Source organism: Eimeria acervulina, genomic scaffold (genome assembly GCF_000499425.1).
Source record: "Eimeria acervulina Houghton genomic scaffold, Eah_scaff146, whole genome shotgun sequence".
Taxonomy (NCBI): domain Eukaryota; phylum Apicomplexa; class Conoidasida; order Eucoccidiorida; family Eimeriidae; genus Eimeria; species Eimeria acervulina.
The window spans coordinates 10,406-26,521 of NW_013550229.1; the positions used below are offsets into that span (position 1 = coordinate 10,406).

The 16,116-nt window shown below is 42.6% G+C and overlaps 2 protein-coding genes across 2 annotated transcripts; one reads left to right on the forward strand and one right to left on the reverse strand.

Moving 5' to 3' along the window:
* Positions 1-1,970: 1,970 nt before the first annotated feature.
* EAH_00020900 (T-cell immunomodulatory protein, putative) lies at positions 1,971-9,747 on the forward strand (the record flags this gene model as incomplete). Its single annotated transcript, XM_013397107.1, has 13 exons — positions 1,971-4,322; positions 4,698-4,848; positions 5,020-5,100; positions 5,369-5,482; positions 5,933-6,021; positions 6,321-6,392; positions 6,642-6,746; positions 6,947-7,385; positions 7,493-7,549; positions 7,790-7,908; positions 8,589-8,723; positions 9,264-9,326; positions 9,694-9,747. 13 exons carry the CDS (start codon positions 1,971-1,973, stop codon positions 9,745-9,747), a joined length of 3,831 nt encoding a protein of 1,276 aa, XP_013252561.1.
* Positions 9,748-11,706: 1,959 nt separating this feature from the next.
* EAH_00020910 (hypothetical protein, conserved) lies at positions 11,707-13,908 on the reverse strand (the record flags this gene model as incomplete). Its single annotated transcript, XM_013397108.1, has 1 exon — positions 11,707-13,908. One exon carries the CDS (start codon positions 13,906-13,908, stop codon positions 11,707-11,709), a length of 2,202 nt encoding a protein of 733 aa, XP_013252562.1.
* Positions 13,909-16,116: the final 2,208 nt, after the last annotated feature.

Genomic DNA, 16,116 nt, shown 5'->3' on the forward strand with positions numbered 1-16,116 from the left:
ATATATATGTATATAGGGTGTAGCAATAATAATAATAATAATAATAATAAACAATAATATTAGTAAAAACTGTAATAGTAATAATAAATGTATATATATATATATATGTATGATACCAATAATAATAATAGTAAATAATAATAATTATAATTTTAATAGCAATAATAATAATAATACATAAATATATATATATATATAGATATATATATATGCATGCACATATATATATATATACATATACATATATAAGTATATATAAATATTTCTTTTTCTTTGCTGTTCTTCGCAACTCTCGGGCAATAATTTAAGCCTAAGAGTGAAGCGCAGGCTACCTACAGCTAGCCACAGCTAGCCACAGCCAGCCAGAGCTAGCTATAGCTAGTTACAGCTATAATATAAATATGTGTAGATATCGACGGAGATATAGATATAGATATATAGATATAGATATATAGACACAGATATATTCTGTTCTTCTGTACTTGCAATTAGATTTTCTTATTATATACCTGAGACACAAAGAGATATAATTATATTATTAATATAATTATATATTATTATATTATTTTTTAGTTTTTGTTTGCGTCGCTGGCATCTGCTATATATTTTTAACCTTAGTCGAATTCAAGTACTCCATATTACCACCTCTAAATATATATATATATATATATATATAGCTAAACATATATATATATGTATACATATATATATTTATATTTATATCTAATACCTATAACCATCTACATATATATATATATATACATATATATATATATATGTGCATATATATGTATATACGCATATATATGTATATATAAGTAGCGGCAAATACCCCAGCCAGTGAAAATCAACAAAAAATTCGCGATAAAAAATAAATGCAGAGAAACGCAGAAAAAGAAATACAAAAAAAAAATCAGAAAAAAATAAACAGCCAGCAGAGGCTGAGGTGTACGTACAGCAGAGTGGTAAGGGGTAAGTTAGTTTAGTTTTAAATAAAATAAAAATAAATATATTAATTACATGTTATTTTTTATTTTATTATTCACAAAAGAAACTCCTTTCGGCCCGTGCATGCAAGCTACGCCTGGGGCTGGCTGGAGTAAACCCTAAACCCTAAACCCTAAACCCTAAACCCTAAACATTAATCCTGTGGATTAAAGGCTTAGTATATAGATTTTTGACTTGTTTTTTTGAGTTGAATTCTTTTTTTTTGTTTTTGTTGCTGCACGCCTGTGCGGCATCTCCTCTGTCTGTGCAGTAGTAGGAGCAGCAGCTGCCGCCGCTGCTGCTGCTCTTCTGCTGCTTCTTGCTGCCTCTTCGCTTGCTGCTATTGGCAGCAGCTGCTGCAGTGTATGTTCACCTCAACACACTGCAAAGACAGCCTCATACCTCCCTGTACACCTCAGCTACCAGTCTGTCTACTTGCATGCCTTTTCTTTCTTAGTTGCTGCTTCTTTGCAACTCCTCGTTGTGGCTTGAGTGAAGCAGCAGCAGCAGCAGAAACGGCAGCAGCAGCAGCAGCAGCAACGGCAAGCGGGACGGTGGCAAGGGGAGCAGAAGGGCTGGCAACAGGGGCAGCAACAGCAACAGCAGAAACACCAGCAGCAGCAGCAGCAGCAGAAGGCGACGTAGCTGCAGCAGGAGCTGCACTCGCTGCAGCAACTGCTGCAGCTGCTGCTGCTGTTTAGATGCAGCAGTTTCTGTCGTCTGGGTTTAACAATTTGGAGGCGGAGGACTTCAACTCGTCTCCCGCAGCACGTCAACGGAGACACTCTGCTGCTGCTGCTGCTGCAGCAGCAGCAGCAGCAGCAGAAGTTTCTCTTATTCCTCCTGAGGCCCCCCCTTTGCCTGGGTCGTATCCGAGACCCCTTTATAGGCGGTTGCTGCTGCAGCGGCAAGCAGCATCTGCTGCTGGAGCAGCAGCAGCTGCTGCTTCTGCTGCAGCAACAGCAGCAGCAAAAATACTCGGCATGCTGCGGAGGAAGCGCTGGATAGTGGTGCTGCTGCTGCTGCTGGGGGTGGTGCTGTTTGCGTTGCTGCTGTTGTGGTTGTTGCCCTTCAGGGCGCAGCAGCAACAGCAGCAGCAGCAGCAGCAGCAAAAGGATGGCTCAAGTCAAGGCCCTTTCTCCTCCCCCTGGCAGCAAGACACAGCAGCAGCAGCAGCAGCAGCAGCAGCTCGTTCTCCTGCAGCAGCAGCAGCAGAAATTATGGGGCTCGGAAGGAAGCAGCCAAGCGGAACTTTCTTTGTGCAGCATTTGCCTGGGTACACTGCTGCTGCTGCGATGCCTTCAGCAGCACCAGCAGCAGCAGCAGCAGCAGCAGCACACGGTGGTAGGCTTGAGGAGCTCCTTTCTACTCCTCTTTCTGCTTCGTCTGCAGCTCTTGCTGCGGGATCGACAGCAGCAGTGCAGCAGCAGCAGCAGCAGCAGCAGCTGCAGCAACAGGACCTGAAGGATGTTGCCTTACCCGTACCGTTTGCTGCTCCACCGCAGCAGCAGCAGCTGCAGCAGCGGCAGCAATCTGTCCTTATGTCTCTCGGTTCGCGCACAGCAAGCTTCCCCAACCTGTTACCTACACCGGGCTCTTCTCTCGTTGCAGAGCAGCAGCAGCAGCAGCAGCAGCAGCAGCAGCAGCAGCAGCAGGCACTGCAGCAGCAGCTAGAGGCGGAAGGGTGGAGAGGCGAGTTAGGGGCCTTAGCAGATTTTAATAATGATATGCACGTCGATTTCATCTTCATTGGAAGCAGCGCACACCTGCCAGAATGCAGCAGCAGCAGCAGCAACAGCAGCAGCAGCAACAGCAGCAGCAGCAACACCAGCAGCAGCAGCAGCAGCAGCAGCAGCAGCTCAACGAACCCGCCCCCCACTTCGAGCGAATCAACGCAGCTTCCTCCGGATTCCTCCACAGCCGCAATATCAAACAGCAACAGCAGCAGCAGCAGCAGCAGCGGAAGCACGAACAGCAGCAGCAGCAACAACAGCAAGAGCAGCAGCAGCAGGAAAGGCGAGCGTTGCGGCAGCACAATCTCTGTATACACCTGGAGCCCCGACTTGATGCAGTTTCACCTTCATGTGTCTGTACACCTGAAGGAGACAGTAGACAGCATAGTTGCTGTTGATTGGTCTGGAGACGGGAGGGTAGATATAATTGCTGTTACATTAGGGCCCCCTGTTCCTCTTCTTGCTGCTGCTGCAGATGCAGATGCAGCCGCAGCAGCAGCAGCGCCAGCAGCAGCAACTGCAGCAGCAGCAGCAGCAGCAGGTAAACGGACGTATGGCCTCGTCGCCTTCGTTCAGAGACCCTCAGGGGCCCTCGAGAGAGCTTGGGATAGCCAGCAGTTTGTGCTGCAGCTGCTGCAGCACAGAAAGAGAAGCAGACAGCAGCAGCAGCAGCAGCAGATAGTTGCCTCATCTGGCTCAGTCGGGGCTGCTGTTGCTGTTGCTGCTGCTGCTGCTGCTGCTGCTGCTGAGGACGCTGCATTGGCAGCTTCAGGAGAAGCGAAGGCTGCTGCAGCAGAGGCAGAAGGATCTGGTGCAGCAGCAGACGTTCCTGCGAATGGAGCAGAAGCACCAGCAGCAGCAGCAGCAGAAGCAGCTGCCGCTGCTGCAGCAGCCGCTGCTGCTGCTGCTGCTGGCGAAGATACCGCTGCAGACGCCTTGGGCCTTGCTGCCTTTGAGTTTGGGGCTGGGAGATTGCATGCGCGAGCTGAAGAAGCAGCAGCAGCAGCAGCGGCAGCAGCAGAAGCAGCTGCAGCAGCAGCAGCAGCAGGGGGAGAAACAGTGTATTTAGGGGGGGATCCAGTTGGTGCTGCTGCGCGGTCGCCTCTGTCTGCTGCTGCTGCTGCAGCAGCAGAGGCTGCTGCAGCAGGCCTCACAGATGAAGAGCTGCTCAGATGCAGCGTTAGCAGCATCCACCCCTTAGTAGCAGATTATACTTTCGATTATTACCCGGATTTGCTTGCCCAGACTCCACCAAACACCAGCAGCAGCAGCAGCAGCAGCAGCAGCAACAGCAGCAGCAGCAGCAGCAGCAGCAGCAGCAAGGGCGCCTTTCGTTTCTTTTGGGAAAACTTAGGAAGCCGAGGGGTTGAGGGATTTGCACCAAGAAAAATATCTGCTGCTGGTGAATTCTTTTCAAAGACACAACCTCAGCAGACACCTGAAGTGCAGCAGCAGCAGCAGCAGCAGCAGGAACAACAGCAGCAGCAGCAGCAGGAACAACAGCAGCAGCAGCAGCAGGAAGAAGAAGAAGCCCTTATTACCAATCCTCACAGCAGTGCTGTTGCAGATATTGACGGAGACTGCCGCGCAGATTTGCTGCTGGTAGGTGCCTATACACCTGAAGTGCTGCCTTTGGCTTTGTTCGATTTTTTCTCTTTTCTTCTGTCTTTGCTTCGCTTTCACTCCGTTCTTTATGATGATGGCTCTTTAATATTGATAGCCGGAGGCTTGCTGCTGCTGCCGCTGCTGCTGCTGCCGCTGCTGTTGTTGTGGCTGCTGCTGATGCTGCTGTTGATGCTGATGTTGATGGTGTTGCTACTGCTATAGTTGCTAATGCTGCTGCTACTGGTATTGTTGCATGTGCTGCTACCTCTGCTGTTGCTGCTGATATACTGCTGCTGCTCCTTCGACTGGTCTTACTGCTAATGTACCGTTATTGCTGCCGCTGCTGCTGCTGCTGCTGGGGTGTATGTGCAGATGGTGCAGTCTCCGGATTCTTCTTCTGTTTCGCTTGAAGTTTGGCTTAACAGATATGACGGTGCAGCAGCAACGTGGGAGCGGCAGCAGCAAAACATCGCTTTGCCGCCAGGCTCAGGGCAAATCCTTCTCGCAGACTTCGATGCAGACGGTGACCTAGGGTTTAGGGTTTAGGGTTTAGGGTTTAGGGTTTAGGGTTTACGCTTAGCGGGGTAGGGTTGCTTGGGAGCCGTGCAAAAATGGGGGCTCACTATGTTCAGAGTTTACGGTTTAGGGTTTAAAGTTTAGGGTTTAGGGTTTAGGGTTTAGGGTTTGTGTGCAGGGACTCTGGACATCTTGGTTCCATCTTGCGAGAAGAACGAGGAGGGTGTTTGCATAAAGAATGACGCTCTGATTTTAATGCGTAAGTATAAAAGTGTTTATAAACATTGTTTGATTGAGGTGTACATGCACCTGAGAGGATTTGCATGCAACACTTGCGGTGTACACGTACACCGCAAATTGTCTATTAGATTATATAATATATATATATATATATATGTAATGATTGATTTTTTTCTATTTTTGTTAGCCTTTATATTTAAATGTTCTATCGTTATATTCTGTATTTATTATTTTGTTTGTGCTTTATTTATTGTTGCTGCTTCCGTCATCTCTGCTTGTTGCTGCAGCAAACACTCAGCCGCCTCTCTGCGGCTCTTTTTGGTGGACTTCGCGAACAGTTGAAAAATGCAGACGCCCCTTCGAACTCTGCGATGCAAATTCAGACTTCGCCTTAGCGCGCTGTACGTACACCCCAACACTTAAAAGCTGCATATACAGCCCAACTCTAAAAGCTGCATGTACACCCCAACTCTAAAAGCTACATGTACATTCCAACACTAAAAAGCTGCATGTACACTGCAACATTGAAAGGCTGCATGTACACTCTAGCACAACATGAAGTATATCGACATCTCAACACTGAAAAGCTGCATGTACACCCCGGGACTCAGTACTTGAAGTGTATAGATAGACACCCCAGCACCGCCTCGGGTGTATGTACACCTCAGAACATGCGGGTTGTTAAATGTCTCAGGAGCAATTTTTGGGTCTCATAATTTATTATATATTATTTTGAGGTTGCAGCGGAAATGTATGTGGGGGCTGAAAGCGCCGGGTGTACGTACACCTTGCGTGATGTTTATATGTTTGTTTTGTTTGTTTTGTTTTTTTAATTTTGTTTTGTGCTGCAGATGACAGCAAAGAGGCCTCCAAATCATATCTGGATGCAGATCCCTCAATTCATTTCTACGGCGATGCTGCGAAGCCCGCAACTTTAAGCGTAATTAACCCGCACTGCATGCATGCATACATGCATTAATTATGTCTGCGTGCATGCATTGCATGCATGCGTGCATGCATTGCATGCATGCGTGCATGCATGCAATGGAGAAGATGGGGCTGCTTTCTTTTGTTTCATGCAATTTCTGCCTCTATACACTTCAGGATGAAGCTGAGTAGCTACAGTATATGGTCTACTGTCGTTTAGGGTTTAGGGTTTAGCGTTTATGCTCTAAGGCATCAGGATGTCAGGGTTTAGGGTTTAGGGTTTAGGGTTTAGGGTTTAGGGTTTGCGATTAGGTGGGCGACGTGGATGGCGACGGCTATTTAGACGTGGCTCTGGTTGCAGTGAAGGAGGGAGGGGTTCGTGCAGTGCGCATCTACAGAAATGTTCCTGAGGATTCCAAGGCAAGCCTAGGGTTTAGGGTTTAGGGTTTAGGGTTTAGGGTTTGGGGTTTAGGGTTTAGGGTTTGGGAAGCTGTGAAGCTGCGTGTCTGTTGCATTGGAGCGCGCCGCATGAAGGCGATCCCATGCAGTGAGGACTTTCTAAAGAATTCAGGGTTCAAGATTTAGGGTTTAGGGTTTAGGGTTTAGGGTTTAGGGTTTAGGGTTTGCATGCAGAACGGGAAGAAGCGTCGCTTTCAACTAGCTGCGGAGTTTGTGGCGTCAGTGAAGGGCCAAACACTTCTCTGCAATCGCGTGGCTTTCTTTGACTTCCGCGAGAAGGTTAGGGTGTACATACACCTCAATCAACAATATATTTGTATTTAATTCCTCTTAATAACCTATCTATACATGCATGCATGCATGCATGCAAGTATGCTTGTTCGTAGGGTGTATGTACACCTTTAGCGCTTCCCTCTCTGATTTATATTTTCATGTCTTTGTTTGTTTGCTGTTAGGGTGCACTGGATGTCCTTTGTCAGGGACAGCCACAGCAGCAGCAGCAGCAGCAGCAGCAGGAGCAGCAGGAGCAGCAGCAGCAGAAGGCTTCTGGAAGCCCCTTCGATACCGTGCGAGTGTTTCTTCATCCTCCTGAGTCTTCAACTGAAAGTTTATTTATTAAAGTTAGCTCATTGAATGGCGTCTGTCCATTTTCATTTTGTTTTAGACAAACTCTCGCTCCTTTGCATGAAAAACAAAGTCAAGAAACACCTCTTTCACTCATACTCCGAGACACCAGCAGCAGCAGCAGCAGCAACAGCAACAGCAGCAGCAGCAGCAGCAGGGGCAGCGGCAGCGGCGGCAGCGTAGATGGCCCAATGGATGCACTAGAAGCCAAACAGCAGCAGCAGCAGAATGTGAGCGCATCTGCGCCTCAAGTGGTTCCGGATCTGCCACCCCCTTATGGCGCTGCAGCTGTCGGTGAGCGAGGGTTTGAGGGTTTAGGGTTTAGGGTTTAGGCTTTAGGGTTTGAGGCGCATGCAGAGGGTTTTCATTTTAAGAAGTGCTGTTGATGATATTTGTTTTAGGTGCGACATTCAAATTAACAGTTACCGACTTGAACGGCACCAAGACACCGCGCACAGGTATTGCTTAGGGTTTAGGGTTTACGGTTCAGGGTTTAGGGTTTAGGGTTTAGGGTTTGTTTGCAGAAGGCAAGGAATTTGATGTTTGAGAATTTCGCTGGGTCGTTGATTTACGCGAGGATTTCGGTTGTTATAGGGTTTAGGGTTTAGGGTTTTGAATGCATGCATGGCAGTTCAGGGTTTAGGGTTTAGGGTTTAGGGTTTAGGGTTTAGAGGTGTTTTTCTTGTTTTTGTTTGCAGGCGTTCAATTGCCTCAAAGTGCTCACGCCCCGCTGTCTCTGCCATTTGAATTGTTTGGCTTGGGGCAGACAAATAATTATGTTGAGGAGTTCTTTCTAGGATTACCCCTAGCACAACTGGTAATTAATATTTTAATAATTAATTATATTAAATATATTAATAATAAATAACAGTAGCAAATATATTAGTAATTTAAAAAAAGTAATAATAGTAAATAGAAGTAGTAAGAATAGACAAATAATTATGCTGAATTCTTTCTGGGATTACCCCTAGCACAACTGGCAATAAATATTTTAATAATAATAAATATGTTAATAAATAATAATAAATGTTAGTAATTAATTACAATGATAATTATAATAGCAATAATAAGAAGTAATAGTAAATAATATCAATAGAAATAATAACAATGAATAATAATACTAAATAATAGTAAATAATAATAATTTATAGTTTTTTAAACAAATAAATAATAGGGTTTAGGAATTCTTTCTTGTGTTATTTCCAACACAGATGGTTATTATAATAATACTTAAAATAATTTTTTTGTTTTCTTCAAGATGTTTTTGTCTGATGGGTTGAATATCCCTTGCCTAGGGTTTAGGGTTTAGTGTTTACCTTTTGCGTTCGGGGTTTAGGGTTTAGAGTTATCGGGCGTAGGGCTTAGGGTTTACTGTTTACGTTTTAGGGTTTAGGGTTTAGTGTTCCACGGTTTAGGGTTTACGTTTTAGGGTTTAGGGTTTAGGGCTTACATTTAAGGGTTTAGGGTTTAGGGTTTAGGGTTTGTGTGGGTCTGCAGACATCGCATAATATGTGGGTTTCTCTAATTCCTAATTCACAAGTTATAGTGATGCCCTATCCTCTTGAAAAACCCTCATCATGGCAGCTTGAGCTGTCTGTACACCCCAGCAGAAGTTTCGCCAACATTCTGATCGTGAGGCTCTTCACTTCTTTTTTTCTTCATTTTCCTGCTAGTTGTTTATATTGTTGTTATATTTATTTGTGAATGCCTGTCTATATATATATATAATATGTATAGATATGTCCATATATATATTATGTGTATATATATATATATATTTTGTTTATATATTGATAGAGATTTCTTGTTACAGTCGTGGGTTTTGTTTTCGTTTGTTTTCCCCTCTAATTATTTTCTTGTTTTTGTTTGAATGTGTTCAATGCCTTCATTCTTTTATTTTTGTTTGTTTTCTTTTTTCTTTTATTGTGTTTGTTTGTTTTGTTCACTCGGTCATTCTTTGTTTGCTTTATTATTTCTGCTCCTCTTTGTTTGTTTTGTTCTTTCATTTATTGCGTTTGTTTGTTTTATTGTTTCTTTTTTGCTTGTTATTATTCCTTTTTCTCTCGGTTTGTTTGTTTTATTATTTATGTTATATTGTTTATTCGTTTGATGTTTATTTTTTGTTTTATTTTGTTTTATATTGTTGTTTATTTTGTTTTATTTTGCTTGCAGACGACTGTGATTTGTTTGTTATTGGTGGCCTTAATTATTTTTATACTCGATAGAAAAGAAAAGGTGAGAGGAAGCACCTTCTATGAGTATTTTATTATTATTATCTTTAATATTATTATTGTTTGTTCTTAATTGAATATATTATTATCTGTTGCTTATTATTTATTATTTAGGTTCGTTATTGTTGATTATTACTTTTATATACCTTTATCTTTACTAATTTTTATTAGTGGTAGTATTATTACTCATTATTATTATTTAGTATTATGATTTTGATTACTATGATTATTATTAATTTACTTATTATTATTGTATCTTTCTTACAATCGTTCTCAGTTAGTATTACTACTACCATTATAATTAAAATATGCATGCATTACATAATATATTATATAATATATATAATATATTCGTTTGTTTGTTTTTACAGGCGGAAGACTCGGAGCAGCAGAGAGGATTCCGTAGCCATTTCATCGTCAGCTGAGGATAATAATAATATAATAATAATAAAGCAGCTAATTAATATCGAATAATTATAACAATAACTAAGTACAGATAAACTAAGTATTCATGCCAAAGTCATCTTTCCTTCTACGCATTATTCTGCTATCTCCTTTTTGAATACGTATATACATCCCACCTAGCTATCTGCATGCAGCAGCAGCAGTAACAGCAGCTGCAGCAGCAGCAGTAACAGCAGCTGCAGCAGCAACAACAGCAGCAGAAGCAGCAGCAGCAAACATGAAAAAATAAATAACTGCAACCTATTGAATTGCTGACGTTGGGCTTTGTTTCGTTGCAATTCATTCGCTGCAACTTAACCAAAAAACTACGCACCGCTTGCAAAATTTGTTTTTTTGCTCCACACCACAGAAACTCACTATGTACTGGACGTAGTACATTTATAACATATATATATATATATATTTATATATATATATATATATATGTATATATACGTATATATACATATATGTATAATATATATATAATGTACAGATTATATATTATATACACGCCGATAATATACATTATATATATTCTATATATATATATATATATTATGCATATATACTACGTCTTGTTATGCTGCATGCTGCATTGAGCGTTTGGGTGTTTGTTGAGACGACCCACAGATAAGAAGAAAGAAAAACAGCAGAGCGACAGAAACGAAGAAATGCAAAAATATCATCTACTCAGCACTCCACCGAAAGAGAAACAAACAAATAAGTAGATAAATAAGTAAAAATAGTCAACAGCCAAAGTGACAGCAACAAGCAAGCAAACAAATAAACAAACAACAAACCAAGCATAAACACAAACACACAAGAAGAAGCACTCACAAATTTCTAATCGCCTCAACATTAAAGAACACAACAGCATGCACCATTAACCCCACTAACCGCATGCATGCATGCATGCATCTATCTCTTTGTGCATTTCTGCGGTAATGAACCGTTTATTTAGTCCTAATTCGATGTGTTGAAAACGACGAAGGCAGCACGCCGCCTTAGAGCGCATGCATGCAACTTCTGTTGGTCTCTCTTCATATATATGCATATATATATTATATATATTATATATATAGGCTGTGTGTCAGGCAGATAGAGGGACACAAGTATCTATGAGTACAAGCAACAAACAAGCATGCATGCATGCATGCATAGAATGAAAGAATGCATGGAGGACGCATGCACTAATTGCATGCAGTTGCTGCGCATGCAATTAATGCATGCGTTCTCCATAGCAGCTAATTAATTAAAAGGCGCTATCTACTTGAGCGGCTGTATTTAAATGCCGAAAATGCATCTCTCTTCATGTGCTATTTCTCCGATTGCTCCAATAAAGACGCAATGCATGCAATATAATATATATATATATATATATATTTACTTAATTTATATGATGCATGCGCGTACACATATTTTCTTTATCTTCATATGCATGCACGCACAAACCCAGAAAGCCGCATATATGATACACACAGTATATACATGTATACATATATATATAGATTTACATATGTATCTGTATATTCACCTGCATCTGTGTATAACATACATGTATATATATATACTATATAATGAATATATATATATATATATATATATATATATATGAAGAGACCTGGCGTTAATACTAAACAAGCAGCATGGGCTTGCTTTGGGTGCACGAAAGACCGAAGTCGTGCAGAAGGCGTGCAAACAGAAGGAAGAGCATAAATAAAGATGTCAATAAAAAGGAATAGCATCAGACAGAAGAAAGAGTATAGATAAATGCATCAATAAAGAAGAATCGCACCAAACAAAAAGAAGAGTATAAATATAGGCATCGATAAAAAAGAAAAGGAGGCGCTCCTTTGCGTCTGGCTTCGCATAGAATGCCGGACTGTATGGGCTTACTTAAGGTGTATAGACAAGAAAAAAGCAGCAATAAACTCTAGTTAAGGTTTATGTGTCTCTTCTTCTTCCTGCTCTGCATCGCTGTCTTCGCTGTCTTCGCCGTCTTCACTTGCTGCTGCTTCAAGCCTTATCAACTCTGCTCTGCATGCAGCAGCAGCCCCAGCAACAGCTTTCAGGGAGTCTGCTGCTGGAGGCGATGTCCCTTCAGGTGTATTGGCAGTCTGAAAAGCCTCCACTTGAACTTTTCCTACTGCCCTTTGCGTGGCTTCAATGTCCTGCTGCAGCAGCTGCTGCACCTCCTGCTGCAGCAGCAGCAGCTGGGCTGCGTTTGTAGTCTTACGAGCCTTCTCTAATTCCCCTTCTACTACTACTACTGCACGATTCATCAACCGCAATCTACTCTCTCTCCTCATATATACAGACACCCGAGAAAGCCCCTCTGCCTGTTTGAGCAGCGTCTCTAGAGCCGAACGCAAACGCATCATCACTTCACTCTCAGCTTCTTCTGCTTCTTCTTCTTCTTCTTCTTCTCCTTCTGGTTCCTCTTCTGCGTCTTGTTCTTCTTGTTCTTCTTGTTCTTCTTGTTCTTCTTCTTCTGCTTCTTCTTCTGATTCTTCTTCTGGTTCTTCTTCTGATTCTTCTGATTTTTCTTCTCTTTGTTGTTGTTCTTTTTCTTTCTGTTCCTCCTCCTCTTGCTGCTGCTGCTGCTGCTGATGCAAGCTGTTGCTTGCTTGTGCATTTAGACTTGCAGCGGATCGCTGTACTCCCGCTGCGTATTCATGCACGATAGAAGCGCTTTCAGCTACAAAGGAGACATATACACCCCGAATGCTGTCGAACCCGTCTCTGAAAATATCAGGATTAGCAGTAAGAATCTGCTCTACAAGCTCTCTGTTCTGCTGCAGAGCCGTACGCATCTCCTGCTGCACCTCCTGCACCTTCTCAATTGCCTTCGTAAGATTAACAAGGCCTTGACCAGAGAAAGAAGAAGATAAAATAAAATCATGCAGACGAAATTTCTTTCCAACTTCTTCTACTTGTGTAGCTAACTCCTTTAACGCAGATTCAAGATTCCGAGTGTTGCTGCTGCTGAAGCTGCTGCTGATGCCGCTGCTGATGCTGCTAATCATGCTGCTAATACTGCTGCTGCTCTTGTCGCTGTTCATGTTGTCGTTGTTGTCGATACTCTCGCTCTTGCTGCTTTTGCTGTCATGCATGCTGCTGCTGCTGCTGCTGGAACTACGGGAAGCATTATATAAAGCAAGGAGGCCCTCTTGAAATTCAAAGGGGCGTACAAGACTAAGGCGTTCTTCAACGGCTTTCCTGAGGAAACAAGAATGAAGAAAATCTGTAAGAGTATTTTCGAGCTGTACGTACACCTCGCATGCATGGTTTGCAGCATTGACAGATCTCCTTAATTGAGAATATTGAGAATAAATAAAATGAGTTCTCTCTGCACAATTACTCAGTGTAAGCCGTTGCGTCGATGCTGCACGAAGTCCTTCATGTGATGATAAAACGTGTCCTTCCATACTTCCTGCTGTTTCTGCTAATGACTGTAGCGACAGCAGCAGCGCCTCTGCAGCTTCTTCTCCTGCAGCATCTATTAATGCTTTCTTTAAGCTGTCACTCGGCTGGAAGGGTGGAGGAAGAGCAACGAGTTGTGCAGCATGCTGCTCCCCTCGCCTTGCTGCTATTGTTGCTAAACTGTTTAAAGCAGAGACCGCTCCATGTAAACATTCGTCAAATCTTGCAAAGAGCTCGTCGGTGTCGCTGTTGGCATCTGCTGCTTCCTTTATCTCCTTCCTCAGCTGCGAAGCACCTACTAAGCTTGAACCCAGCCTCATTAAATGCTGCACTGCTTCGGGCGTATGTACAGCTTCTGCCAGTCGCGTTGCATCGGGAAGGGCCGCCTTGAGTGCTCTTATTCTTTTCTGCACTAGAGCAACCTTATCGGCTTCTACAGATTCCGTTGAGGAGAATTCTTCTAAAGAAGAATAGAGTGTCCCGCGCTCTAACTGGGCAGTACGCAGACGCCATGCAGAAGATAAAACCACTAAAACAAACAAACCCACTGCTAGCATTAAACGCTTGGCCTGTGCAGTTGAACTACTTCTTGATTGCAAATTCAAAACTTCTGTCTTGGCGTCCCAATTCGTCTGAGTCCTTGTTGTTCCGAGTATATCGCGCAGCTTTCCTGTGCGCCCTGTTGCAGAATAATCATCAAGAAGTGGGTATTCCATCTTTGCTAGAAATAATAATACTAAAATAACCCTCGCTGCTGAAGGGGCTCGATGAGGCGTCCACGCGTTCAGGTGTCTTCACACCTCAGACAGTATACTCTAAGGAAAGCATAAACACGCAAATTCATTCCGTCTGCTACGACGGGAAAGTAGAAGGTGAAAGCAGAAAAATATGCATAAAATCGAGAGCTCCCGACCCTTTGGATGGAGAAGGTGAAACACGTGCTGAAAACTCGATGCAAACAAACGAAAAAAAGGAAATAAACGATGAAGTTTCAATCACTTTAAGGGGAAAATACACCAATTTTAAAAAAAGAAAAAGAAACGATGCCCCAACCAAGAGAATAATTCGCGGAGAAGCTTCCGGGACATCACCACTTGCAGCGGCGGAAGGAAAACGGGGAAAGCCAGCGAAAAATTCTCCTTTCTTCTGAATCCGCCGGTTAATTTTAAAATAATTTGTTTTTAACGGATAAACAGAAGGAATTCAATGCATAAAAACCATAAAAACCTCCGCTTCCCTTACTTTTACCTTTGCGCGAGATGCCTTGCCTCGCTCACCGGGGCTCTAAAGCGCGTTCGGGTTTTCTGAGGTTCTTTTGTCATACGGAAGCCGGCAATAAATCGTTTGCATTTTAAATGAAGTTGTTTAGTAAAAATAAAGGAATAATTTCGCTTTCGCCAGGTTTTTAAGACACGCTCGCGTTCGTTCAGAATGAACGCCCTATTCCGCTATTCTTGCGGTGTATGTACACCTCGGAACACTGATTCATCCAGGCCTCGCTGGATATTCCTTTCTTTTTATTGCATTTGATGCATTCTACACTTATATCCATTATTTTTGTGTGCTGCTTTAGGTATTTCTCCGCTTGTCACCGTTCTCGGTGAACACTACTTGTTTTTGCCTCTATTTGCACGCATATTTATTATGTTTTGTACAATATAGATATTACGAGTGGCATCGATCTTATTTGGGGGTCTTCGTAGGCTACAAAAGAATTAAAATACCTTCATCATATTATTTCCAAAAGCCAGCTGATAAACCCCTTCACAGTGCCGTACGGCTTCCTGATTCTCTAAAAATAATAATACAGACGAGGCAAGAGAGTTGTAGCATCTCTTACCGCTGCAGCCTCTGCTGTAACTCCACCTCATATACAATCATTAAACCCAACTCTTGCTTTGTTGCATGTACCAAAACGGGTAAACGCTCCCTATATCAACAAGAGGAAACAGATATACAGCACTGAGACGAAAGGCGTCAAGCAAAAGAAGAAAGATATAATAATAAGGAATTTATATAATAATACTAAGTAGGAATGCATCTGCAAATGAGTAGGAGTATATGAGAAAATATATGCAATAACAAGTAGAAATGCATTTAATACCAAGCTCAGAAACACAGCTGCAAAGCCCCACCCCAAAAATGCAGCCGAAGGGCCCTGCTGCTCCACCCAGCAACCGCAGCAGCAGGAGCAGCAGCAGCAGCAGCCACAGGTCCTGGCAGCTAATGCCAGAGGAGAACTAAAAACAAGCTCCAGAGCTTCTTCTCAAAATGCATGCAACTGCGCGGTGGATCTCTATCCTTCTTTGACTATCTTTTATCAGCTCACTCTGTCTCCGGTGTTTGCTGAATTCAATAAAGACACCAGAAAAGCCCCAAACCCTAAACAACAAACACACAACAACGAATGAACATAACAGATAAACAATAAGTAACAGAGAAGACAGCAAAGAGCAAGAACATAAAGCAGCAAACAACAAAAGCAAGCAACAGCAGCGACATACAAAAATAAACAGCAGCATCAAACCACCAACGATAAAATGCATGAAATAAACAAAATCGATATACTTGATGTCTCCTCTGCTGACTAATTTTGTGTTTAGCTACACCAATATTTTGCTAGCAAAGCTGCAGTGAGAGCAGCGAACAGACAGCGCTGCTTGAGAGGTTGTCTTGATGTTCCCGTGTAGATAAACATAAAAAATATTCTAAATATTAAATATAATCTAAATAATGTTCAAGAGGTGTTCTATCTGACTTAGATTTCGCAAACAAAGGGTTAAAATCAATGTACATCTTAGACAAATTTAAATACAACTTTCCTCTGCTACGTTTGCATGCATGCGAATGCATGCAACAACAGCATGAGGCCCTTAAAGGTAAAATTGATTTGTTACGCATTCTAGTGAGCCGCGTCTATGCAG